The 26,538-nt window shown below is 39.2% G+C and overlaps 2 protein-coding genes across 12 annotated transcripts in view; both read left to right on the forward strand.

Moving 5' to 3' along the window:
* The first annotated feature begins 1,256 nt into the window (after positions 1-1,256).
* zdhhc21 (zDHHC palmitoyltransferase 21) lies at positions 1,257-9,984 on the forward strand. 4 transcript variants are annotated; one of them, XM_078164361.1, is made up of 9 exons: positions 1,257-1,344; positions 1,993-2,162; positions 2,269-2,367; positions 2,634-2,745; positions 3,154-3,292; positions 3,540-3,656; positions 4,939-4,982; positions 6,115-6,284; positions 6,444-9,984. In XM_078164361.1, exons 2-8 carry the CDS (start codon positions 2,009-2,011, stop codon positions 6,245-6,247), a joined length of 798 nt encoding a protein of 265 aa, XP_078020487.1. In that variant the 5' UTR covers positions 1,257-1,344; positions 1,993-2,008; the 3' UTR covers positions 6,248-6,284; positions 6,444-9,984. The 4 variants fall into 4 exon arrangements, with proteins under 4 accessions (XP_078020487.1, XP_033507451.1, XP_033507453.1 ...); XM_033651560.2 differs by having other exon boundaries at positions 6,115-9,984; XM_033651562.2 differs by having other exon boundaries at positions 2,004-2,162; positions 6,115-9,984.
* Positions 9,985-23,021: 13,037 nt separating this feature from the next.
* The window catches only part of LOC117245767 (nuclear factor 1 B-type-like), a 65,943-nt gene continuing 62,426 nt past the window's right edge, over positions 23,022-26,538 (forward strand). For 4 of the 8 annotated variants that reach the window (XM_033609248.2, XM_078164820.1, XM_033609249.2 and 1 more), the window contains exon 1: positions 23,022-23,365. In XM_033609248.2, the coding sequence (XP_033465139.1) occupies positions 23,348-23,365 (18 nt within the window). In that variant the 5' untranslated portion in view covers positions 23,022-23,347. Of the gene's footprint in view, positions 23,366-24,452; positions 24,912-26,538 lie in introns of those variants that run through there. The other 4 variants (XM_033609247.2, XM_033609253.2, XM_033609255.2 and 1 more) reach the window with 1 other exon arrangement.

The following is a 26,538-nucleotide window of genomic DNA, read 5'->3' on the forward strand; positions in this document are numbered from 1 at the left end:
CCGCTGGTGCACTGCGCTCCAAACGAGTCCACCGCCCACCTGTCCTCAAGCGCTGCATCAAGCTGCCGTAGTGTACCGAGGTAGAAAAGGAAACATGGATGTTGTTCAAATAAAAGCCAGAAGGGGTGTGCAGTCAAATCAGAATCCAAGCATTAGTCAGCTCCCACCGAAGGAGTTCACTTTCTTCTCTGAAGAATGTGGATATCTGGAGCAATCACCAGTAGCAAGATAGATAGATAGATAGATAGATAGATAGAATATTTTATCAATCAGTAAATGTCATGGACATAATCATAAATATTTGCTCCTCTGCACTCAGATCTGACACTATACAAAGATATTTATAAGCAATCATATCTATCAATCAATCATACCAGTAACCTGTCTGTGTCATTATACATATTGTATATACTGGTTACACCAATTTGTCCCTTACTGTTAGATACTTTTGTTATATTTTGCACCTTACTGTTATCTAGTTTATATCTGGTGCATATTTGCTATATATTGTATTTTCTACTTGCTTGCTTTTCTGCTTTGTTATTTTAGTCCTTGCATATTGCACGCTTTGTATCTGCACTCCTCTAACTTTATACTGACACTGCTGCACAGCAACTTCCCTCAGGATGAATAAAGTCATAGCTTATCTTATCTTATACTTTATTAATCATTGTTGTTGTTTTTCATCAAAACTCAATTGTCCGAGGGGGAAATTATGTTACTGTAGCAGCCAGTACACCACAAAAGGCAACATAAGGAAACTCACAGAGGTAAATAAGAAAGTAAGTGTAATGAAAAATAATATTAGATGGAGAAACATAACTAAAACAGAGAGCATGTTACATAGTTTTGTAGCAGGATGCTTAATTGTAATGCACATAGACTACAGTAGGGCTGTACTAAAGTAATAAATATTCCAAAAATCTATATAGGCTATATCTTATTTTTTTGAGAAGCCAAAAGCAGTGAATTGTGGACACATTTGCTTCAAAAGTGATTGCTTGAAAGATTAATCAGTTATCAATGATCATACTTGGTGCTCATTTATTTTCTGTGAACTAACTAATCCTTTATAGTGTTTGTTTTTGGTAGTTTCTTTATATAAAGAAAATTTCAAATCAACTAAAAATAAAATGTGCATAATACAGAGAGCTTTTTCTTCTTATTACATATGTGTGCATGCATCATTAGCATCACTTTTATTTTGTAAACCCAGGTCAACCGGAAGTGCTTTTTATGTACTGCAGGTATCGAGGAGGTAGCTCCTGTCCAGCCCACAGAGGCTCGGATGAGGAAGTAGCTAGTTTCACTGGTACGTGCGCTGAATAGGACAGCAACAAAAAAGTATGTATCTTTTCATTTTCACCTAGGAAACCATTACTGGCGCTAAACATGTTGAATTATATAAATTGTATATTAACACGGGGGTGAATTAAATAACGTTAGCCCGCTGGTGCTAGCTAACAGTGAGGCTATAGAGCCAAGCCCATCGCGGCTGTCAGTGGTATCAGGAGTATGAGTGATGGAGCAGGCGAGGCTTTGTAATAACAAAGGTTTAAACGCAGAGCAGGAGGTTTATGTGGGTGCTTGTGCTTATTTAGGCTGGGTTAGCTCAGCAGGTGATGCTAATATAGAAAATGTGTGTTAGCGTTGTAATTTAAGGCTGGGCTTGTTTATGTACACCTGCTTTATAGCACAGTAGTAGGCCTGTGTTGAGGTTTATTCTGCCCTTCCCAGTACATGGCTTCTCAGTCATATTATGTTGATGTTCATCAGTCATCTCTACATAATAACTGCCATGTAACTGTGTTTTTGGCAAAGAGTCACAGCTATGTGATGCAAACATGGTGGGTGATGGTATCACAGCCTAAGATAGGAATCACAGTAAAACATGTATGTCAGGCTTTTTCACTGTGTGTGTGTGAGAGAGCCAGCTTATGTCTCTTGCTTGGAGATGATTTGCATCTGTCGGCGTGATGGTGTATACTGTAGGTCTCCCCCAGCAGCCATGAAGCTTCGACTGCACTGTGTGGTGGACCCCATGGGCTGGCTGTGTATCAGCATGGTGTTTGGGATCTGGCTCTACAACTCTTTCTTTATCCCGAAACTGGTTCTACATCCACATTACAATGAGGGACACATCCCGTGGGCCATTGTTGTTTGTGAGTATCCTGGTTCCCAAATAACACTTCTCATCTTTTGGGGAGGGAACACTGAAAAAAGGCTATATACAGAAGATCACATGCAAACTTTGCATGTTCCCCACAGGTTATTACATAGCATCAGCGCTCTGCATAGCGGCCCTATTCAGAGCCTCCACAGCAGATCCTGGCCGTCTTCCTGTGGACCCCCACATACCTCACTCTGGTATGTGCTCGTTCAACTGTTTATCCATAAATCTTTATACCTGTAAATAACTGAACATAGTCAATGCAACATTTTCATTCTCTACCAATTGTGTTTCTCTTATTACATAAGTGGAGCTGATTTATTGCAGCTAATGTCCATGTGAAATTAAAATCAGTAAATACGTCTAGGTCTGAATATATTATTACTGTGTCACTATGTCTGCTGCCATTGCCAACACTATCAGTAACAACCAATCAACGAGTCATTGTGTTTTTATGTCACAGAGCGAGAGCACTGGGAGTTGTGCAATAAGTGCAACTTAATGAGGCCCAAAAGGTCGCACCACTGCAGTCGTTGTGGCCATTGTGTACGCAGAATGGACCACCACTGCCCTTGGTAAGGATACACACAACTTGCATATCAGACACCTATTGAAAACAGTGTTATTAAGTAGAAATAAATAGAAAGACAGCAGACTTAAACACTGCCGATGTGATGCATGTATTAAATGGCAGTGGAACAGTTTGTATAGCTGTATAATAATCGTAGTACAAGGTCCTAGACATTTTTCAGAGCCACACACATTTGCCCAGTATGTCAGAAAATGTTGAGCTGCATTTTATGTATTTTTTCAATTTTGTTTGTAGTTACCATGATTGTATACCTACCTTACAAATCTTATTAATTGTATATCAAGCTTTCCAGGTTTTGCTGCAAATATAATTCTTGGAAAACTTCTTTTACCATGAATATTGACAAAAAAGATATAAGGTAATATCTTAAATCCTGTGTATTTCCCTCCAGGATCAATAACTGTGTGGGAGAAGACAACCACTGGCTCTTTCTGCAGCTCTGTTTCTACACTCAGGTCCTCAGTTTGTTCACCCTGGTGCTGGATTTCTGCCAGTACTATTACTTCCAGCCACTGACAGGACTAGACCAGGTACATGCTACAGGGATATAAATGATATACTCAGTAACAGAAACATGTTTAAGAGCTTTCAGACTGCATTTCAGGCATGCACGTGCAGCGGTTTGAACTCTAGCTGTATTCACTGTGCTATGTGACTGTGCTAAATACTTGTATCAGCTATAACACAAACACAAATATAAAAGGTAATATTTCACCAATACAAAGCTTTGAGGTTATAAAACAAGAGGGTTTTCTGTTGTTTTTTTTTTCCTGCCAGGAGAAGTTTACAACACGCCATGAACTGGCTCTGCTGCGGGTCTCGGCGCTCATGGGTTTGGTCATGTTTGGTGGCATGAGTAGCTTGTTTTACACTCAGATGACAGGCATCCTTTCCGTGAGTACTCATTAAAGACTCATTATATTGTTTCAAATGACATTTACTGCTGTAATAACGCTAATGCAATTATGTCTTCCGTTAAGAGACTGCAGCAAAATTTCCAAGCTAATGTGACTGTTTAGTGTCACTTTGTAAGATCTGAAAAATAAGCATGATGGTGCTTGTTTGTCTTATTAGAGGCAAGTTCTGTTGAAGAACAATCGAGCAAACGACGGAGCAGCACACAAAGCCACAAACAAATCACGCAGTACACAAAAATAAAACAATCAATGTCAGCAATGGAGGGATCAATGGAAAAGAGAAGAGAGAAAGTCTGGGGTCAGGCTGCGGGGGCATGCAAGTGTTTGTACATCCTGTCAGTGACAACATTTTGCTGCTAGATAGTTGGTGACATCATTTTGATACAAAGAAGAAAGTGGATTCTCTTACACTCATCACACTTATCACCTTTTATTTTTTCTTAAAAAAGTAGCGACACTTCAATTACAAGGACCTTTCTCTAGACATACTGAGCAATCATAAAGTGACACAGTGCTTAAATACAGCCTGTAATTACATGGTAGTCCACATCTGTGTCGGATGTCTCTCCACAGAATCACTTCTCAAGATACCCTCCACTATTTGAGCATACAACAGAGATTGATGCACATTCAAAGTCCCTCTGACACCATTGAAAGTACATTTTTTCAAGTTAATGGCAATGCAATACAATGCCTGTCCCATAACCCTAGATTCATCCATATAAATACACAGAAACATAGACACCAAGACACACTTTCATCAAGCACATAAAGATAACAGCAGGCTAAACAGTAGACTTAAATATAAGCTCACAGAGGTGTAGGCTTAAATCAAAATCAAAACAGTCTGATAGAAAGGTTTCTTTGAAATTTGATCTTCAGGGGATTTGATTTCCTGCACCACAAAGTACACAAAGCAATTGGTGTATGTGTTGCCTTCCACTCATCATTTTATTACGAGCCAGAGTAATCTACAAGCTTTCATCAAGCATTTTGGCAGAGCTGTAATGTTAGAAATGTCTGTACTTAGCCTCCATAATGAGGTGGCATACAGCAAGCTGTTAGGTAGAGAAAAGCGTACCACAGATGGACGTGTCTACAGAAACTCTAGATAACCTACAGTGTAGAGAAGCTGATTAATGCCGCTAATGGCTGATCATGTGACACTTTAGCCGAGGTCACAAATCATTATGATGGAGCTTATTTTGGTAAATGATCCAATAACTTTGTATTGTCCTCTCCTTTCCTCCCCCTTCCAGGATACTACCACCATTGAGAAAATGGCTCAGTTCTCAAATGAAATGTGAGTCTGTTTAACTCTGTCTGTCCTAGTCTGGCATTATTGAAATGTGGATTATGGAAATGTGATTATCTGATTTGTGCTCTAAGTTAAGATCACGTTGAGGAAATAGCGCAACATTTTTGGAAATAAACTTAACGATGCTGAGAGTCAGCAGCCACTTAGCCTAGCTTAGCATAAGGACTGGAAACGTGGGAAAACAAAAGGTTACAAAGCCCACCTAAAATTCCATATCTTTTTTGTTAAATCCACTGAAAAGTTCATAAGCAACAACATGTGGTTTTTAGGTGGGGTTATGTGCTGAGTTACTTCCTAGCTGGGCCCAGTGACTTCCTGGAGTTTTGTCATCATCATGAGATCTTGAGGTTGTCAGGAAACCACAATGGTTTTCTCATTTGAACTCTGACAGCGTTTTGAGAATAAGGTCCTGACATCGTTCGGAGTTTGGATTTCACACATGTAGCACACAACAGGAGACTGTCCGTGTCAGAAGCGTTCTTGCAAATGCTCCGTTTGGTTTAGGCGACAGGTGGCGGCTAGGTAGAGCATGCAGGAGGCAAGACACGACGCGGATTACATCACGCCAGCATAGCCAGCTTGTATTGTGGTCATAAACAACAGAGCCTCTAGCCGTTCCTTGAATTTGTATGTTGATTTTGGCGTCGGCCCTCATCCTCTGTTGTTTGTTTGATAGAAGGATAGAAAGGTCATCAACATACCTGTTCGCTCGCTGTGAATTCTCCAGACGATCACCTGCTTCATTCACACATGGGCTCAATCAGACATTACATGAATTTTGGACTAGGGAGGTGGCAGGATTAAGTCTGTTTAATGTCTAATCCAACTGATTCGGACATTTGTGTCACATACATCTTCTCCGGGTAATGTCTAGATAAGTTCAGGTTCGCCATGTTTGTGTGAAAGAGGTTCAAGAGAGACTCCAAAGGAGAATGTAATGTGTAAATTTGTGAGCTTTAACCTCTGGACAAAGTAAGGCTAGCTGTCTCCCCTGTTTACAGTCTTTATGCTAAGCTAAGCTAACCGGCTGCTAGCTCTAGCTTCAGCTTGAATAGAGACATGAAGGTGGTATCACTCTCACTTAGTTTAAACATGGAAGTCTTTTTCTTCTTTTTAGATACGGCTCAAAGAAAGCATGGCAGTGGGCGCTAGCTGAAGTTTGCGGCACTCGCTGGAAACTCCTGTGGCTCATCCCGCTCCGAAGCAGGCAGCCGATCCAAGCCAGCCACCACTTCCGCACCCACGTGTAGGCTGGTGACACTACAGTACCTCCTGCCTGCACAGATGGTAGGGGCTGCCATGATGAAACACTGTATACACACTTAAGAATCCATCTGCTCGCCTTCACCGTCCTCTTTTGTGCTATGGGAGCTGGGCAGCAGTCTTGGTTTGTGGATACTCTAAGCTTTTTTTTTTTTTTTTTTTTTTTTTGCCTTTCTCTACAAGGCCCAGACTGGCAGTAAACAGGGTCAAGAAACACCTAAGGGAGTGATGGGAAAATGTTGCTTTTTTACTCACTGTGACTGCTACTTTCAGCATTTGGAAACCACTTTTAATGGCTAATTGAACTGGAAGGATGGAAGTCTTCACCTGAAAACGGCGAAAGGGACCCCTCTCAGGTTACATTAACAAAGAGCCTTCACTACTGACCTTTAATCAGCTCCAGGCAGAACCAGTGTGTCTATCAGAAAGGCATTTTTTGTATAAAGTTTGTGCCTTGTTTCTTTTACATATGTCTTTTTTTGTCATGCATGAGCAGTGTTTATGTTTTTATGTTTTCTGGTCGGTGATCCTCCAGTTTGGAGTATTCTTATGAATAGTGAAGGGATCTGGTGTCAACTGCATTCCTTTAAATGGTGAGCATTTGATGATTCATGAATGTTTTACTCCATTGTTCTATGAACGTTTTATCTATGAAGTGATGTTTTATGAAGCATGGCCACAGAACAAAGTTCACAACTTGAATACTGATATGTGATACTTTTATGACACATGACCAGCAGGGTATGACGATGTGTAATAGAAAGAAGACAGTTAACACTTCACCATGCTGTGGTAAAAATCAAAAATCAGAAACAAGTTTGTATTATCAATCTAAGGCTGTATATGTTGTAATCAAACCTGCTGTACATTCAAGTTGTTTCTCTGAGTATAAGAAAAATTCAGCAGCAAGTTTAGTATGACCTGATCATGAACTGTTGTGAAGTTCCTATTGAAGACGTTTGAGTGTCACATACTATTCTCAAAGATAACTTAAATCATTATGGGAAATACAGTGTTTGGCTTTCTCGCCAGTGGCGCCCCCAAGGGGTGGACCATGGCCTCCCTAATACAGTTGCTGCCCCCCCAGTGATATTACTGTCTCTCAGATACTGTGGTGTGCTCAAGAAGAAGTATCTTGTGAAACCAGCCAACCCAAAGCACCCATTGGTACTGGGCATGTGGGCATAGCTTGTCAGGAAAAAGGCTAAAAAAATGCTCCAAAGGTAGGCTAAATTTTGGTGAAGGAACAAATGGCATGGCCTTTTTCAAAGGGGTCCCTCGAACTGTCACCTGAAGATATCTGAATGAAAATGGGTTTTATGGGTACCTGCTAATCTCCCCTTAACTTGAGGTTCGTTCCCAGTAAATGTCCTGTTCCTTACAATCAATGTACTCCTTCAAATTAAAGTTGTATATGTCTTATTGAGGAAAAGGAAAACCAGCCATTTTGAAGAACAATGAATCGCTTAACATGTGTCCAAACATAACACATTAGGGCCCCAATCACACAGAAAGCATTTTAGTAGCTGGAGGTGGCTTTTTGTAATTGTTTTTAATGAGAATGGAACCTTTTGCTTGCGGTTTCTGCATTCAAGACACCTAGCGTTTTTGCCACAGCGCTCTGAACTTCAGCTCAGAGCAGAAAAGCACCCCGCGTCATCTCTTTTTTCGTCATCTTTTTTTCCCATAGTCTAATAGGATGGGTTGAGAGGCGGGCCTTTTGTGGTGGTCACGACAACAAGTTTACAGTTGGTAAACAATGGAGGATAAACTGGTGGTAGCAGTTGCTGGACACCCAAAGCTATACGACCCAATGTTAGACATCGGGTTGTCAAACTGCCCCCGAGTCATCCTAAAATATGCCTGGAAATGGCTATCATTGAGGTGAAGCCCATGGACCAACTGGTGGTACTCCCCGTGATCCACCCTCTTTATTTTGGTGTGCCACCACAAGATTTTAAGTGAACACAGCTATGAAAAATTTCTGGGGTCGCCACTGTTTCGTGTCAACAGTAAGATGAGAGAAACGATGCTCACTTGCCAGAAAGTGATATCGATCTTTTCATCTAACTCTAGCCAAGAAAGCTTATTCCTGTAATCCCCAAAATACAGAACTGTTCCTTTAAATCAGTCTGTTTAGCATAAGTCTGCTCTGTCAACCATAGCACTTACAATGCATCGGCACAAATCACTTTGGAACACGACTTTAATTTTATTATTCTTGAAAATATAATTTGTGATTTATATTTAGCATTTTAGTGCTGTATCTGTCATAGTTAGGTCTTAAATGTGTCTGATATAGTGGCTTTATAAATGCGTATCTTTATCAGTAATATAAGAACTAGCAGATTAGCTATGTCGTGACAGTACAGCTAGTTAAAGGTTGACACAACTCTGATTTATTTATAGTGGTTTTGCTGTATTGCTATGGTACTGTTTAGAGATTTTATCGAATTCTTTAAGGGGATACTTAAGGAGGAAATGATTCAGTGCATAATAATACTGGCATAGCGTGGTTGTCATTGTCTATAATACTTGGCAATCCCATAGCTAAACCTGTATGTAAACAAAGCTTGCCGTGTGTGGGAAATATAACAATATTGAAGTAGTTTAAGTGCCTTTCTAGGTCTTCTTTTTACTCTCACGGTACATCATCAATATGTTGGTCTCCATAGAAACCAAAGACCTGGGGAAATGTTGCAATAGTCAGAAAGCATTCAGTAAATGCATGTTTCACCAAATTTCTGAAGGTAGCGGTTCAATATTATGCACTGATTTTCACACGAGCACACTGCATCAACTGCATCAGTGGTACTCTTGAAAGTCTCCACTTAGAGTTATTGTGTTTAATGTGTATCTGTTTTATTCATATCTTAAATCAGATCGGTTGCATCTGCATGAGTGTGTGTTGATTGAACTTTGCTCAGTGGTTTTTATAACTCAGATTCAGGTTCTTGGATGTTTGTGTGAATTATTATTGTTTTTATGTTTTGGTTTGTTTGGTGGTGAGATCATTGGTGGGCAGATTTGTGTGACTGACATTAAATACGGGGGCACTGATAGATTATATTCACTTTCTTTTACAAGTAATTTTTGAAAGCAATAAGCATTGTGTATCAGTAAAGCCATCCAAGTTGTTACAACAGTAGTGAAAATCTGGTATGTATTGTGAAGTAAGTAAACTGGAAGGATGAGTTTCACTTGTTACTCATTTACCAGTGATTACCTGATTTAAATGTGTCAATACTTCAGTAACTGTAGAGAGGATTAATACTACTGTAGCTGCTGTGTATAGTTTTCCTGTAAATCTTCAATGAACAATATGTCAGCCTCAACACCTCATGTTGTCAGAAACAACAACAGACAGGCTACAGATAGTTTGATTTAACAACAAGAGCTGCAGGAGTCTGAGGTGTGAGCACCTCACAGCAGTCATCTGGTGTCCCCCAGGGCTCTCAGCTTGGATCTGTGCAGTTTTGTTCACATTGTTCATTTGCTGTTTTTGGAATTTGTTTTCAAGCTTTTTTTTATCATTATTTTTATTCAGACCTCAAACACTGGAGCAGTTACGTTTTGTGAATTAAATTATACACCATAAATATGTTATCCATTTCTTTATGTCTAGAAAGCCTATAAAAATGTTAGAGAACTGTATTGTGGTTATATAAAATATATATAGGTATTCATATTCTAATAAATTAGATTCTGGATAAGTTTGAGCTGATTCTTGTTTTTCTGATTCTGATTTCTCCTTTTTCAACTTGCTGTTTAGCAACTAAGTTTTTTGCTGCAGCTGAAGATTTTATTTTACTATCATTAAAAAACGGGAAATTAGTATGCCACATGATGTCAGTGTCTGCAAGGTCTTCAGCTCCCACCTCTGGATGAATTTTCGTCAGGGACATGGAATCTGAGTGTGCCATGTTGATAAAAGTTTTAGTCAGAAGGTTGTCAATGCCTGTCACGAAGGAGGCTGTCAGGCTGAGAAAGAAGTCTTTCGGGCTTGTTTGGCCCAGGGGTCTTCTGAAGCAGCCAACAGGCACCAGTTGGCCAGAAGAGCTGCAGCTGTGGCGGTCACCAAAGCAAAAACCCAGGTGTGGGAGGAGTGATGGGAGGCTATGGATAAAGACTCAGTTGGCCTCAAGAAAGTTCTGGCAAACCATAATACACCTCAGGAAAGGACAGCAGGGCATGTCTCAGGCTGCATTCAGCAGAGAACTGGACTGGGGATATCTTAGAGAGGTGGAAACACTTTAAGGAACTCCTGAACCCGGCCATCACATCCTCCATGGAATCTGAGCACATAGGGGAACTCTCGTCCATACCCCTGGCAAGTCAAAAACCTCCTTGGTGGCAAGGCACCAGGTGTGGATGAGATTCACCCTGATTTACTGAAGGCTCTGGACATTGTTGGACTGTCTTGGCTAACATGCTTTTTCAGTATCGCGTGGAGGTCAGGTACAGTACCTGTTGAGTGGCAGACCAAGGTGGTTGTTCGTATGATTTGTATGCCTCCTAGGTGCTTCCCGTTAAAGGTTTTCCAGGCATGTCCAACTGGTAGGAGGCCCCGGGGCAGACATGCTGGAGGGATAATATATCTCATCTGGCCTAGGAATGCTTCTGGATCCCCCAGGAGGAGCAGGAAATCGTTGCTGGATAGAGGGACTGTCTGGAGTACTTTGCTCAGCCTGCTGCCCCCGAGACCTGGCACCAGTTTAGCAAATGAAAAAGGATGGATGGATGGATGATATCAGTATTTTCAGAAAGAACATTTATACTAGCTTGGAAGGCTAAGTAGACCTTTTATCTTGTTTTCTATGGCACACCAAAAATGACAAAACATAGGTTACCAGGCAAGCAAAAAATAACAGAATACAATATTAAATAATACCGTTTGTTAAATAATACAAATGTAGTGTAAACATAAGCAAACTATATACTTGTAGCTTTATACCTTCGTCCAACTAGTTACCAATTAAAAAGATATCATGCAGTTGAGAGGCTGTGTGGCTAATGTTAGCTAGCGTAACTGTAAACTTTGAGCAACTTCCTTTTCAGCTAGCTGCCTTGCTGAAACTTATTTTCATCATAAAACTAGTCCGTTCAGGTATTGTTAACCATTCATGTACTGCACTGCAAACTGCTGTAGTGCCATTGTTTAAACTCTTGTAACAGTAGCTAAAGCATTTTAGCCGGACAGCTAATATTAACAGTGTTAGCTAACTAATGCTACTCAGTTAACAGACAACTGGCATATTCATAGCATTATCCTCATCTTAAAGTGAATGTCTCTGTTTTTCATCAAAGAAGCCTTTTTACATGATTACTACATTTTGTCAGTTTCAGGGCTTCATATCCACTGTCTGTCCAAATGAGTAAAGAGGCACTTTTAGGTATTGAAAGCTAGATCTGGCAAAGGACATTACTTTTAAAGATCAACGTCTAAACATAAGTAGATTGAGTGTATTCAAAGACTGCAGACAAATTGCTTCCCTTTGTCTATTAAGTGACGTAATGGGCTGTAAAATGTGTAATGTGATGACACAGAGGCCCACAGTCAGACATGACAAGACTTATCCTGGTGACCTTTTAACACACCCAGTACTTTAATTCAGTACACTCAGTACAATATGTCTGTGTGTCACAAGGTCACAATATGAGCCCAGGCAGCAGTACAGTCGTCTCTGACCAAATGCTCATTGTCCCGAACTGTTCTTAAGTCTCAGTGAGGCGTGTGTAATGTGTGCATGATCCGTGAACATAATCTATGTGTTGTCTAAAATGGTTGCATGTTTTAAACATACACCGAACACACGCCCATTGGCACACGCACACACATTTCATTGCCCTCAGCAACCCCAAGCAGCTTGGTCATGACCAATCAAAAACCCTCTCAGGCATGTTGATAAACCAATATGGTTAAATGCTAATATCTAAATTCATACAGTTTGTCTTTATATTAACATACAACATATTAGTAATATCAAAATATGCCTCTTTTCTTCAGCTCATGATCCCCAGGCCAAACTTTGAGCATCCCTAAATTACTCCCAGTGTTAAATACTACAAATCATAGCAGTCCACAATTACATAATGTTATAATGTCTTATATGGCTGACGCCTGATCTTGATAAAGGCACTTTACAGTATTTTCTATCTGCAGAAGATTCATAATTTAGTACAAATAAATAAATAAAACATACAACATATGGTCCTGGAATAAATTCTACTTCGGGTGTTGTTAGAACCAATATCCGAGCCAGTTTTTGTAGTAAAATACATTAGCACAAACGCGCCAGTATGTTTTAATGAGCCTGGGGTGAAATTTAATTAGTGAGTCTGGGCTTTGGGATAGTAAAATTTAAGGAGTCCTGTCTAGATAATAGCAGTCTGCAGCAGCCTGGGTTAAATGTGCTCTTAATCTCTAGTAATGGTTGGTCAACTGGACTAATTAAATAAGTGACCACCTGCTACTTTTACAGTCTATGACATCTGGCTGAACAAAAGAAATAATTAGCCTCATGCTTGATAAACACAAACTGTGCTTGGAACAGTTATCTCTCACATACAAGGCTGTTTACCTGTCTAGGATTGGAGTTAGTGGCTTGGCGTGATATGCAGCCATTTTGCCAAGCCGAGACAAGGATTAAGTCTCGGAGATGGAAGATAGAATTTATGATCGGATCACAAATTATGGGTTGCGTGATCAGTTTTAGATCTAAATCCATATGGGCCTTATATCCCACTGTATATGACTTGTGATTAGGTTCATCCTCAACATCAGGTCTTTTTTTGATCTAGTGTTTCAGTAAAGGTCCCACATAATTGACAAGCAACAAGTCGTAGTGGTTACGGGGTTTCTGTATCCATAAAATGGTGCATAAAACAATCCAATCAGCTTTTTAAATCTTTAAAATAAGAATTTCTCACTGGCCTGACTCTCTAATTCCACTTTGACATAGTAAAATGTATTATTGTATTCTTCTCCACTGTTCATAAAGGCACAATTAGATTTTTCAGACCTCAGCGAGTCATGTGGGTGAGTTGCCAGTGGCAGGCGTTTGCTACATTTCTCCATTTTCAGCTCCGCAGCTGAACTTCCTGAACGTATTCGAGGTATTGATTGGCCTATTGATTTTCAAATAAGCTCTCATTGTAGAAAGTAGAAATCCAATTAAAAGTTGAACTTGAAACAGTTAATCCAATCAAGACGATGAAATGTATCGATTTTACCCTCAAAATCAATAAGGTGCACGCAGCGCTCTCTCGTGTGAGCTCGGCCCTGAACATTTTGCTTTCTCCAAAAGAATGAGGGGCACATCTTTAGGTCAGCTCTGGGGTCAGTTAAACCCCAGAGGAGGAACTCCCTGTTAGACCGCTTTTAAACAAAGCTAAAAACTCTATTGAGAGAAATTCAAACTTACTGGGATGTAGTAGGGGTACTGCTATATGAAAACTTCTGTCAACACCAATTGCTGATATAGAGAATATATATAAATACATTACATTTAACAATGTGTTACAGCTTTGGTGTATCGTTTTCTGTATAGACTTATGAAACAGCAGTTCAAAAATCATGTTTCTAAGCAATTCTCATAAACTTAAAAAAGTCATTAAGTATCATGGTGATAAAACAATGTTAAGTATGTTTTAAGAGCTGTTAAAGTGGGCCTGATGTTTCCTGAATCACAGCATTATGGTTAAAATGTCTTTTTAAAATAACCCCTTTTTACATATAAAAGCAGTTATTTTTGAAATGCTGAATAATTTGTTAATTAAAGGATAAAATCTAACAACATATACTGAAACATATACTGGGAGCTCTTCAGTACCTCCTAAAGTAAGTAATGCTATTGCCTTTTCAACACTACTGGCTAGGTGCCTGGAAACAGCAGAATCCTCCCTTGTTTATTCAGTGGATGAGAGATCTGATGAGATTTTTGAACCTGGAGAAAATTAGTTACACAAGCAGGAATAACATTAAAGTTTTAGGTTTTGTTTCAACAGTCAGGGGGACACATAACACAGGGGGTTTGGGGATTCTCTGCCAGTATATTTTGATCTTCAAACATTTAATTTCCACATTCTGGTGAATTTTACGCACCAGTTTGTGACTTAAGATGTAAATGTCTTTAATTTTGCCACATTAAAATCCTGTGTTACTTTCAGCTTGAAAACCTTAACAGTGTTTATGGTGCTTTTTTAGATATTCATATTCATTGTATTCACTGCTTATTGTATGTATACACATGCTCTTGTGCCTCATTTTGTTTCTTGATATTTATATTGAACACTGTGGGTTGCCCTTTTTTCCCTTTATTGGGTTTCTTTTTCTCATGTGTGGGTTGTTTTTGTTACAGATTTTTTCTTTACTTTTTCATGTTTAATAGCCAGAGGTTGAGGACGAGGCTTGTGGGTGGTTGGGTGGTAGGAGAAAGTAAATTCTGGTGTTCATTACATTTTGGACGATACTATTTTGCAAGAGTAAACTGTTCAAAAGTCTCACAAGATGCTGAAAATGATAATAAAGACTTCCTCAAAATTTCTCTACCATGAGCTGACACGCCTTCCATGATGTCTGCTGAGTGATTGTTCGCTGCGTTTACGAACCAATTAAATTGGCCAGCTCCTAATTAGGCTCCTAATTAGTGCTTTATTAAAGTCAGGTGCGCTGAGAAGGTCAGCTGTAAACAGTCACTTATTAAAAGCAGCCATACAGTGCAATCAGCTGTAAGGAAAACATACAGCATGTTGTATACTGTAGGTGTCTAATTATAGTGTTTACATCCTACTTCATTTCTTTGATATTTCAGTTATTCGTCAATTGTATTCTGTGAGATTGAACCGGATGTGCTAAAAGAAACAGTGTGAAAGGGACTGTTCAACCCAAAATCAGAAATACGTATTTTTCCTCTTACCTGTAGTGCTATTAATGAATCAAAAATGTTTTGGTGTGAGTTGCAGAGTATTGGAGATACTGGCTGTAGGGATGTCTGCCTTCCTTCAGTATAATGGAACTAGATGGCACTGGGCTTGTGGTGCTCAAAGCGCCAAAAAAAAAAATACATTTGAAAAACTCAACAGCAATGTCTCTTTCCAGAAATCATGACGTGGTTACTCAAGATAATCCACATCTCTTGTTGTGAGCAGCTTAATGTTGGAACTATTTTCTGTCTGCCGAACTACACCCACCAACCATATCACCACACAGAAGGAAGAGTGCATCTACTCATGGACGAGAGGCTCACGCTCAAGACAACATGGCTGAGCTATAATGTTAGCTAGCTTAGTGGTGCTAGCTGGGATAGCAGTAGATGCACAATTCCTTCTGCGTGGTGATACGGTTAGCAGGTGTAGTTTGGAAAGCACCACAAGCCGAGTGCCATCTAGTTCCATTATATTGGAGACAAGCCAGACATCTCAACGGCCGATATCTCCAACATTCGGCAACTCACACCAAAACAATCTACACTGATAAAAATCACTACAGGTAAGAGGAAAAACATGTATTGCTGATTTTGTGGTGAACTGTCCTTTTAAATACCTTCTGACTTGAGTGTTTGTGCCAAAACTACAATGTAGTCAACGAAATTCTTCACTTCCATTAGCTTTAGCCCTGTTTTTTCCACTCCATTTATTTGTTGTAGCTAATGTTACTGTTGCTAAGTCCACCCACCATCCCTGTGGGGAAATCCAGCTGCCACCGAGCGGCCTCAGTGAGGAGGATTGGAATGTGGCAGGAGAGAAAAGGTCTTTTCAGCTGGCATTCAGATAACATTTACATGGACGCGCCAAATGTCTTAATTCATGGATCAAAATACAGTTGGCTTCAGTGAACCCTTGAATGCACCAGGTCTTTTGATGACTACTCGATCTTCATGACTGCTTCATAGGTATGAATGAGAACAATCATTTTCAGTGACATTAGAGAAACCCTTTAACAAAAAAATTTAATGACCTTTAGCTCAGTGCCACACAGCGACATCAAGCTGCCCTGGCTCTGTAGTGGAGCACTGGTGGAGGGGGGGAGAGAAGGGGAGGAGGTTGATGTAGGAGGGGGATGGTGAGGGTTGCAGGGTCACGGCTCTTGTAATTACAACAGTCAGGTTCAAGTCACTGGTCAAGTTGTTGCTGTTTTTTTTTTTTTCCCTTCTTCCCCCATGATGCAACGTTGTCAGGGACTGGCCTACATGTGGCACAGCATGCCTCTACTGATGCCCCTTTGATTAGGTGTCTTATCTTCCACCGGGGCTGCGTCCGATGACAGCCGGGAGCACAGCAATGGCTGGGAAACTCACAGAGAGGTCCATTAAATGGCAGCTTTGTTATGACATGTCAGCGAGGACGTGGTGGATGGTGAGTGGAGCTCCTTTGTCTTGACTTTTTCCCTCTTCAATTTCCTTTAAGAAGGCTGTTATTTCACATTTTGGAAAATATGTATCCATGCTTAAACTCAAACTGCAACACACAAATATCACATTCTGCTTTTTTTACCCTCTTGAAATTTGGCACCGTAATTGTGTACTACTTTTGGGAGCTGTTTGTGTCTGTGCCCGGGTCAAGATTGACTACATTTGGAGTAGTGAGGGATATTGTGAAGGAGGGTATTAAATATGAAAGCTTTTGACTGCAGCACTTTACTCGTATTGTCACATTCTCTAATTAGTTTGTCATGTGCTAAGTGCCTTCTTTCAGCTTTTATTTAAGAAATATTTTCAAGAGCATCCCTGGTGCAAACATTAATTTCTGAATTTAAAAAAAGTTTTAAGTACTGGCCTTGAGGATGAGATTTTTAACTTTATTTAAATTTCAACATCAGTAACATGAAATATAAGACACTGTTAAACAGTCCTTGACTTCTTCTTCTACTTCTTTCATAATTTTCAAAGTACACCTGTTCTACATTATAGAATTTAGACAGACAAGCACAACATAAATGGAGTCCATCTTTGTAGAAAAATTATTTTTGAGTTTGTCATCGAAAGTGCTTTCAGACATAATTTTTCTAGCAATCTGTGGAAATATACATAGTAGGCTATATCTTTGGTCTTTGCCTGTTACATTTTGGGGTGGTTCTCCAAGTAAAAACAACACATGGATCTCAAATTTTATATTTTTTCTCAAGCTACTCTTTAATATTTTATATATCTTTTATGTCGACAATCCCTGCAATATTGGACAATCCCAGAAGATATGGGATTGATCTCCAGTCATCCAACATTTCCACCATCTTAAAGCTGATACTGAACCTTTATAAAACATTTACACCTTCAATGGAGTCGTGAAAAATCTCATTTCTATCTTCTAATCTAATTCTTTCCCTGTTAATACCTCCGCTTAAACAGATATCCCCCTATTCCTGTCCTCAGTAGGTATATTTAATTTTAAGGGCATTTTCTGCCATGTCAGCTGTTAACAATCTATAGATGTGGAAGATAGGGTTTTTAATTAGTAGCTGAAACTTTGATCAGCGTACAAACCCACATATACTGCAAGGAATCGAGGATTTTTAAGGCGAGGAGTGATAAAAAAAAACGAGCTTTTTTTCTGTTGAGATGAATAACTAAAGGAACTACTGAGCTTCCCTTCAGTGAACGAGCCTTCCTCAAGTGCACCTCTCTGTGCACCCTCTGCAGTGTTAATTTGATAGCGTCAGACAAAGAGCCCTTTCTCCAACCCGCGCCTTTCCCATGCTGAAGAGGCAACACAGGCTGACATTTCTTTCTGAATATTTATTTACTTGTCCAACTACAGGCGAGCTTTTATTGTGCTCCGTCACCAGAGTTTAAGTTGAGGTTTGTTTGTCTGCCTCGCATGAGCGCAGAGAATTGACCCTTTCTGCTCAGGCCATGCTGCTGCTGTTAACTCAGATTTTATTTTAGTGATATTCTCTCTTCGCTCACTGCAACATGTTAACACATTTTGCTCTTAACTCAGGCTTAAAGCAGCAATAAAGTAGAAACCTCAGTGCCTTTTTAAGTTAACTCAGGGGGGATTTTAAGAGCAATTTCAGCAACCAGAAGCAGAACATGATGTCAAGTACATCACGGTCAGAAATTAATTAAAAGTTCACATTAAAGATTAAACTATTGAAGGATTTATCAGAGACCAGCTGACCTGCTGTCTTGTCATGCTAAGTTGCCCACAGCTGTTATGAAAGGCCCTCGATGGTACAATTGGTGGGGAATTGCATAATCGCACAGATAAGCACCTACAGTGTTACTCTTACCAGTCTAATGGACAAAGGCATCTATATTCACATCATCTTTGGCTGTGGGAAGATCACTCAGGTAATAAAGCAGTAGTATCAGCAGCAGCAGCCTTTACTTTGGAATTGGTTTGTTACATTAAATGCGTATGAATATAATAAAAAGAGGACACAGGTGGTCCCTTCAGTAACAGCACTGGTACATCACCTCCTGACCGTGTAAAAAGGCACTGGTATCGTGCATGCTCAGTACCAGCACGAGCACATTCGACGCCCTAGGCAAGCCTCCCCCTCCCATTCCCTTGCTTATTACAAACAAGAACAACAAATAATGAGAAATCAACACAAGTAAACAACTTAGCTAACAAACAGCAATGAATAAATAATAAAAGAATAAGGTATGTGCTCCACACACACTCAGTACGAGAGGTGGTACCCCTACTACACCTGTAGGCGACCACTTGTGTCACCTATAGGAACATCCGCCACTTACTGGGCTTACTGGGACACTTGAACAAAACACCATTATTTGTCTAATGTTATTAACACCTGCTTTTCCTGCTATGAATATTTGTACTCAACATGATATTAGCATTTTGTTAACACAAGGGTTTTAATATTTTCAAATTTGGCTCAGAAATATGCTTTAAATAGAGAAATAGAGACTACATTTTGTGTCTCTTCTGTATGCCTGTGCTTTAAAATGCTATAGTGTCACCTATTTTTTTTAAGGCCACAGTTTTAGAATTGCCATTAGCATGTTGACTGATTCCCCCAAACAAGTACCATTACACAAATACAATACATACACACACCCACACACATCTCCACAATACATAAAACAGGCAAACACATGCTGACATGAGTAACAATTAATAGTCATAATGATCGCAATAGTAATGAAAGGAAATTTTCATATAAACATATGATACACAATATCCCCGAAATGTCTCTACATTTTAATATTAGAGCTACACAGGACCTGGTTTAATTCTCCAGTGGGACCCAAACCAGTAGCTAGCAGTTATGTCTGTAGCCACATGAGGGCGGTAGGTCCACATTCCGAGGGATGTATTAGTGAAGGCTCATGTGCCATGTGCACCAGCAGCCTGGCATGATATAACGCTGGGTAAATGGAGGCAGAGAGAGTATGGTGTCAGGACATGTGATAATGATCTATCCTCTCTTGCTGTCTCAGCCATTAACAAATTAAAATTCAAATGCACTGAATTTCAAAGTAAAACACACTTGGGAAAAAAAAACTAGATAATGTGTAGGTATAGCAATGCATTCCCAAATATTTTGAGTGTGCTTGAAATTTCCTTTCAGCAGGGCTCTGGAGGAGTGTTTTTAAAGACATAATAGTCAGAAGGACGAGATGTATTCTGCCTCAGCCCGGCAAATAGCTTTGCTTCAAGGCTGCCATTGAAGCACCAACAATATCTTACCTAACTTAGCCTTGAAACGATCATTGATCAGCAATTTATAGCCATTTCCTCTGCAACTGAATGCTCTTAGCATAATTATTTTTTGGACGTGAATCACAACTAATCACTAAGGGTGTGTGTGTGTGTGTGTGTGTGTGTGTGTGTGTGTGTGATGAGGATACTAAACAGCTCTGACACTTTTAGGTGGTGTGAATGCTGTGTTAATGTCATGATAACAGGGATCAGAGAGCAGTAAAATCTATTGTCAGACTCCACATTCAAGTCACATAATCATATTTTTCACTGTGATTATGCTGGTGTAGTGTAATAGTGTGAAGGTTATCCTTTTTAGATCAGTCAAGTGCACTGGCAACATATTCCATTACGACTATACAGCACTACTAACTGCTGCTGTTAGCCTACTAGTACACTACCATTATTCTTCTTATTACTTAATTAGAATGCTGTTATATTACAATTTTATCACTATAATAGGACCAACTTTAGTGCCTTTTTTGTTGTTGATTTTTTATTGATTGAGGCAATTACTATTTTATTTTATGATGGTTAAGTGTAGGTGTAAATGTAACATAATAAAGGGATAGTAAACAGATCATGGTATTTCAAAATCACAATAATTCACAGTAATTCCTTAAAAAAAATGCCTTCATCACTCACACATGTGTAAGTCTGAGCTAACTTGTAAAATGTATATTAATACTGCTAGACGTGTGGATGATATCTCTCATAACTACAGAATAATGACAATAATAGCCTAATAATAATAATTACCATCATCATCATTATCATCATAATAATCATAATCTCATTTCCATCACTGCACGTTGTAGAGCAGTAATTACTGCACTGTTGTGATTTCCACCATCAGTCACTGACCACATCGCTATTCAGGCCGACTGCCCAGCAGCGGCTCTGTCAAGCCCCAAAACAGCACGTCAGAGGAGCGGAAGTGAGGGGCCCAGGGTAAAGAGTCCCGGGGCCACTGCTTCTGGCCAATGAGAGGCGAGAATGCAAACACTAATACAAAACTGAGCTGTGTCAAGCTCTAAAGAAACAGGTAGATGATACCATGGAAATGGGAAGTTTGTACTTTCAAAATAAGAGGTAGAATTTGACTCGTCTTGTGGTTAAAAAATGTATGTGTTTTGGTATAACAGAGGGTTATTGTGCCTTTAATTAAGCTACTACCCTTAAAGCTATTATAACCTTGTATAACATTACAAAACAATTAAGTTATGCTATCCACTGGAACCATGGCCGTAGACAGAGTCAACACTGCTGAGGGGGACCAGGGACCAAATCTGCCAAGGGTGGTCTCTCGATAGGGCACCACGTGGACAAAATGAATGGCAGTACACCACAATATTAGAACCAGCAGGAGTAATAAGACAATTTATTAAGTTTATTTATGATTATTGTTACATTTGCTAATGATTATTTTGGATGGCGGTGCAACGTTGCTTGTCACAGCAACTCATTTTTTATTTATATATATATATATATATATATATATATATATACATTTCATTATATACAAATTTATTTATTTATTTATTCATTTGCGGTTTGGCTTTAGTTAAATATTTTTTGTGGGTGGGAGTGGGGGATTATGGTGCGCCCCACTACATATTATGATTACTGCCTTTTTGTTTGCACTGCTGGTCATAACTAATTGTGCACTTGTTAGCTATTCTGCTCATTTTTTTACAACCTCTACCTCAGTTCTCACTGTGTTGTGTACTTGCTATTCTTTTTTGATTTCATTCCTGTTAATTTTAGTAGCCTACTACTTATTTTTGTATTAATTTTATATTACCATAAACTCATATATTTTATTTTGATCTGTTTTTGTCTCCTCATATTTACATGTATATTACTGTCCACATACTGTTTGATAATTTGCTGATGTAACACAAGAATTTTCCAGTTTGGGATCAATAAAGTACGATCGATCGATCGATCTATCTATCTATCTATCTATCTATCTATCTATCTATCTATCTATCTATCTACCTATCTATCGCTACCTTATGGAAGCATATTGCTGCCACATCAGGAAAAAAATAACAAAGCAATATTACGTTATAACGTGAAAAGTTTATTGTTCTAACAAGAAGTTTTTCACACTATAACAATATATTTTCATGTTATAACAATATAGTTTCATGTTATAACATGATAATTTATATTGTAAAAACATGAAAAGTTTCATGTTATAGCATGATAATTTATATTGCAAAAATGTGAAAAATTTCACGTTATAACGTATATTGTAGGAATGTGAAAAGTTTCACATTATAACGTATAATGTAGAAACGTGAAAAGTTTCACGTTATAACATATATTGTAGGAACAAGAAGTTTTTCACATAACAATATATTTTCACATTATTACAACATATTTTCACGTTAAAACGTGATAACTTAAGTTGTAAAAACGTGAAAAGTTTCATGCTATAATGTCAAACTTTTCAGGTTTTTACAATTTAAGGTGTCACGTTTTAACGTGAAAATATGTTGTAATAATGTGAAAATATATTGTTAAAATGTGAAAAACTTCTTGTTAGAACAGTAAACTTTTCACATTATAACGTAATACTGACCCATTATTTTTTTTCCTGGTGTGGCAGCAATACGCTTCCATACTACCTTGACTGGAAACCACTGGTTATTGACTGGAAACCACTGGGTATCAACATTTTTGCTTATGTTATTTTTAGGTTTTGACATAAACTTAAGGCTTTTTTGTGGGTTCAGACTTTGTAATGGGCACCCCCTTTCCTCTAAAACCTATACAAAAGGCTGTCATGAAGCTAAAACAATTGGTTTTCTATATACATGGTTTGCATTGGACAGTGGCATGCTTTTATAAAGTGCCATAAAAAATATGTTTGAATAAATGTCTCTATTGATTACACAAAAACTGGTACAAACTGGTATTGTATTCATGTTTCGCATAAAAATATAAACTAAAAGAGATATTGCTCAGTTTCCTGTAGATATGAGTTTTATTTTGAAAAGTCAAACCGGAAGTCGTCCTGTTCCCATTATATCCGACTTGTTGGTTGCTGCTGAGAGCCGGAGGGCGGCAGTGAGGCAGACAGTGAAAGTGAAGGCGGAGACCAGCCCAGTGCCGACAAACTCAGCCTCTTCTGGATCACGTTCAACTTCACTGAACAACCCCAAAAACCGATCCAAAAAAGTAAGGCTTGAAAAGGAAGGAAGACAAGAAAAAAAAGAGAAAAAAACGCGAGGTGCTCCCAACTTCTCTTCACCGCTATCTGCAAAGAATTGTCTTCCGGTGTTGACTTTTTTTTTTTTTTAACGAGCACCGCAAGAGAAAAAGCCTCCAAAGCACAAAGTTGAACGTGAGAAATGTGAAGCTACCGGCTTGTGTGTTTTCAACCAGGCTCCAGGATTCCATATTAATCCATGCAGTACAGTGCAATGGTACGTGAACATGGATTATTATTGCTTTCAAATGTTGTGATGATACCATTTGTGATAGCGTTTTTTTATAACACTGTCCTGTCCTCGCGACGGTAGAGAAATGTGGAGAAGTGGGTTAACTTAACACGGACCACAACACTGGCACGATCGGGCCAAAATTGTACTAAACTTGGCACGGGCAGCCTATGTTAACATCCCATTCCCCTTAATTTGGCAAATGAACTCTATGTGGACCGTTGACAGCTCTGTACGACACACACACATACACACACACTTTACAGCAACAAAGTAACTTCCAGTGCTTTCAACATTAAAGCCACACTGTAACCACACACACAGCTTAGTCATGACTGTTTATTAAAATATATTCAGGTAAAAATATTCAGCCCACTATTTAAAGCCATTTTTAAAAATATTTGTATGCAAAAATCCCTTTATAAGCTAATTGTGACGTAAAAAATGTAAGCTAGGTACCTTTATTTAGCATTACAAGCTAATACTGCTGTCAACAACACATTTTATGAATTAATATATTTAGTTTGGGGTCTTTCAAAGGCAATTTATAAATATATTTTAGTAATTTTACCTTATCTTTTATATTAGTGTAACTGTTAATGTTATCATGGTATATTTAAGGGACTTTTCCAGAACATTTTAAGGCTAATAAGCTGTCTGTTTCTTTGCCACAATGTGACGGACAAACTAAAAAGCCCCAAACTTTGTTTTTCCTGAACCAGACACACTGAAGTGGAGAAAAGAGTGTGTTGTTGACACGGAGCTCGTGGGTAAAGGAGGGGAAATGTCTCCTTTTCCGTTTCTGTGTGACCGAGGCTGTGGTGTCCAAAGTCCCCTGAAGCAACCAAAGCAAAAAAAAAAAAAAAAAATGTACAGGAGTGAGGGGGCAAATGCATTGTAAGTTGTGTTTTCAGATAGCCTAGGAGGAGAAGAAGGTGCTGGATGGAGGATAGAGGTTGTGTGTTTGGAGGAGGAGGAGGAGGAGGAGGAGTGTGACTGTATAATTACGTGGGTGAAAAAAAAAGAAAAAAGTTGGGTCTGATTTGCTGGGATCGCGCAGGACCGAAGGTGCACCGGTCGATGTCATATCAAGTTTGGTGAAAGCAAGGGGTGAACATCACACACTCGGCGCCATCTGAAGCTTCCCACAATGCTTTTATGAACGAGATATCACAGCAACGAGACGCGCACAGAGCCCGTGTAGTACAGAGGAGTACCCAGCACCGGCTCTACGAGTACAATCTGCAAGTGCTTACCGTGCATGTCAACTTTACAACAAAAAAAATCTGCATAAATACCTGCACCCTTTTTTTCTTTCTGCGGAGACGACAATCTTTTTTTTGGATCGCAAAAAAAATCCATGGATGTTCTAGGATAATCTCGTTGTTTTACGCGGATAGCTGCTCCACAGTCTTGCATGGTGCACATCGGTCCAAGAATGGCGCGATAAAGTGATCAGAGGAATCAGTCCAAGTACATTCACTTTTCGTGTAGCCGTCTCGTCATGTATTCTCCGATTTGTCTAACTCAGGTATTTGTGTCTTTTTTATTCACATTTAATTGCTATGATTTGCATATCTGTGATAGGATTGTTAACAGAGGGTGGCCAGGGGATTGAAGTTGTGTGCATGCGTAAGGATTTCAGCTCTGCTTTGGGAAATACTTTCATAATTCATAACAAGCAATGAAGTTGTGCCTTGTGTGTGAAAATACAGCGATAGAAGTAACCAGAATTTACGCTCTTAAATCAAACTGCACGTGTTTGTGCCACAATTATGGCGACTTTTACATAAGAGATGTTATATTCTAGCGAAAGCCCTATCGAAAAATCATTCAATAGTCCTGTAGGCACTTAAAAAAGTCCTGGAAGTGTCAGTCTCCATGCGCTCTTTGTGTGCGTAAAGTTGTGCGTAAAGATGATTTTTATGATAGCATTCCAAGACTGTCATTTTTAATCGTCCTGTGTAATTGCTGCAGGTATGTTCATTTTCTCTCAGGGTTAATTAGGTTATTTGCGTCCTCCTGTAACCCCCCCCCCCCCCCCCCCCCCACAGACACACACACACACACACACACCTCCCATCCTTGCTTGAGCTGTGTTTGTATTTTTTTCCACGTGTATATTTTTATTTAGAGCAAAACCCCTATACTTTAGGGAAGTGAAGTTGGAAGAAGATAAAGCCACTTTCACTGCAGGAAGATCAAACGCGTGATAAGGTTGATTCAGCGGTTGGACAGAGTAGCTGACTGTTTTTGGCTGACTCAGTTTTACTGTTTATATTTTACTTGGCATAAGTAAGTGATTGACTGAGATGTGGTTTAGTTTGTACTTAAGAGGATTGTGCTTTTATGGCCCCAGCTGAAGTGCACTGCACAGGCCCTGGCCAAGTCATTTATCTTTACAGCATTTGGCTTTAGCCTGGTTGACAAAAAAAATAATAACGGAATATATAAAGTGTTTTTGAACAGGAAACCAGGAGCGAAAAGGATTTCAGAAACAGTTGCTTCCGAGCACATTTACTAGCATTTACTGCTTACTTTTGTCAGTTTAATTGGCGACATTATAGTGAGAGGATGACATTTAAAGGAGTTCTCAATTTATTTCATTTATTTTTTACCTCTCTAAAAGACTATACACAGATGTAATGTCCACAGTAAATAAAATACATTTCAAAACTCAATCTGTGGAGAATTAAATGTTTATTCACACTGTATAATAAATGAGTATAATTTGACATTACTGTACTGGAGCAGAGTTTTATTGGCCCGAAAGCGCAGACCAGAAATGTGGCTTCTCAGAGGAGCACCAGCGGCAGAGCGCAGATAGGGAGTGGATTTCTGTGGTTTCCTATAGTCTTGCCTGCCTGGCTGCCTACAAAAAGAACAATATGCGGTTTAACTCTTCAAACGCCTGCTCAAAAGGGGCCGCTTATACTTATTAAATTTGACATTTTAATGACCTAAAACACAGATAAGTTAATACTTCCACTTGTCACTCGCAGCTGCTGTAATTTCGGATGACTCCTAAATCATCCACGCTGTCCTGTACATTCCTTCACCTGCAGAAAACAAGCATTAAGAGATTATTATAATTTGTTTTAGACTTACTGGAGTGTGAGTGATGTAGAAGTCTGTAGGCCAGGGAATTGCTGTAGAGA

Source organism: Epinephelus lanceolatus, chromosome 22 (genome assembly GCF_041903045.1).
Source record: "Epinephelus lanceolatus isolate andai-2023 chromosome 22, ASM4190304v1, whole genome shotgun sequence".
Classification (NCBI taxonomy): Eukaryota; Metazoa; Chordata; class Actinopteri; order Perciformes; family Serranidae; genus Epinephelus; species Epinephelus lanceolatus.

Bases quoted from the DNA above. Each gene is read 5' to 3' on its own strand.
- zdhhc21 (XM_033651560.2), top strand. From the start codon at position 2,009: ATGAAGCTTCGACTGCACTGTGTGGTGGACCCCATGGGCTGGCTGTGT. The intron at 2,368-2,633 runs GTATGTGCTCGT...TTTATGTCACAG, and splicing joins CCCCCACATACCTCACTCTG to AGCGAGAGCACTGGGAGTTG. The intron at 4,983-6,114 runs GTGAGTCTGTTT...TCTTCTTTTTAG, and splicing joins GCTCAGTTCTCAAATGAAAT to ATACGGCTCAAAGAAAGCAT.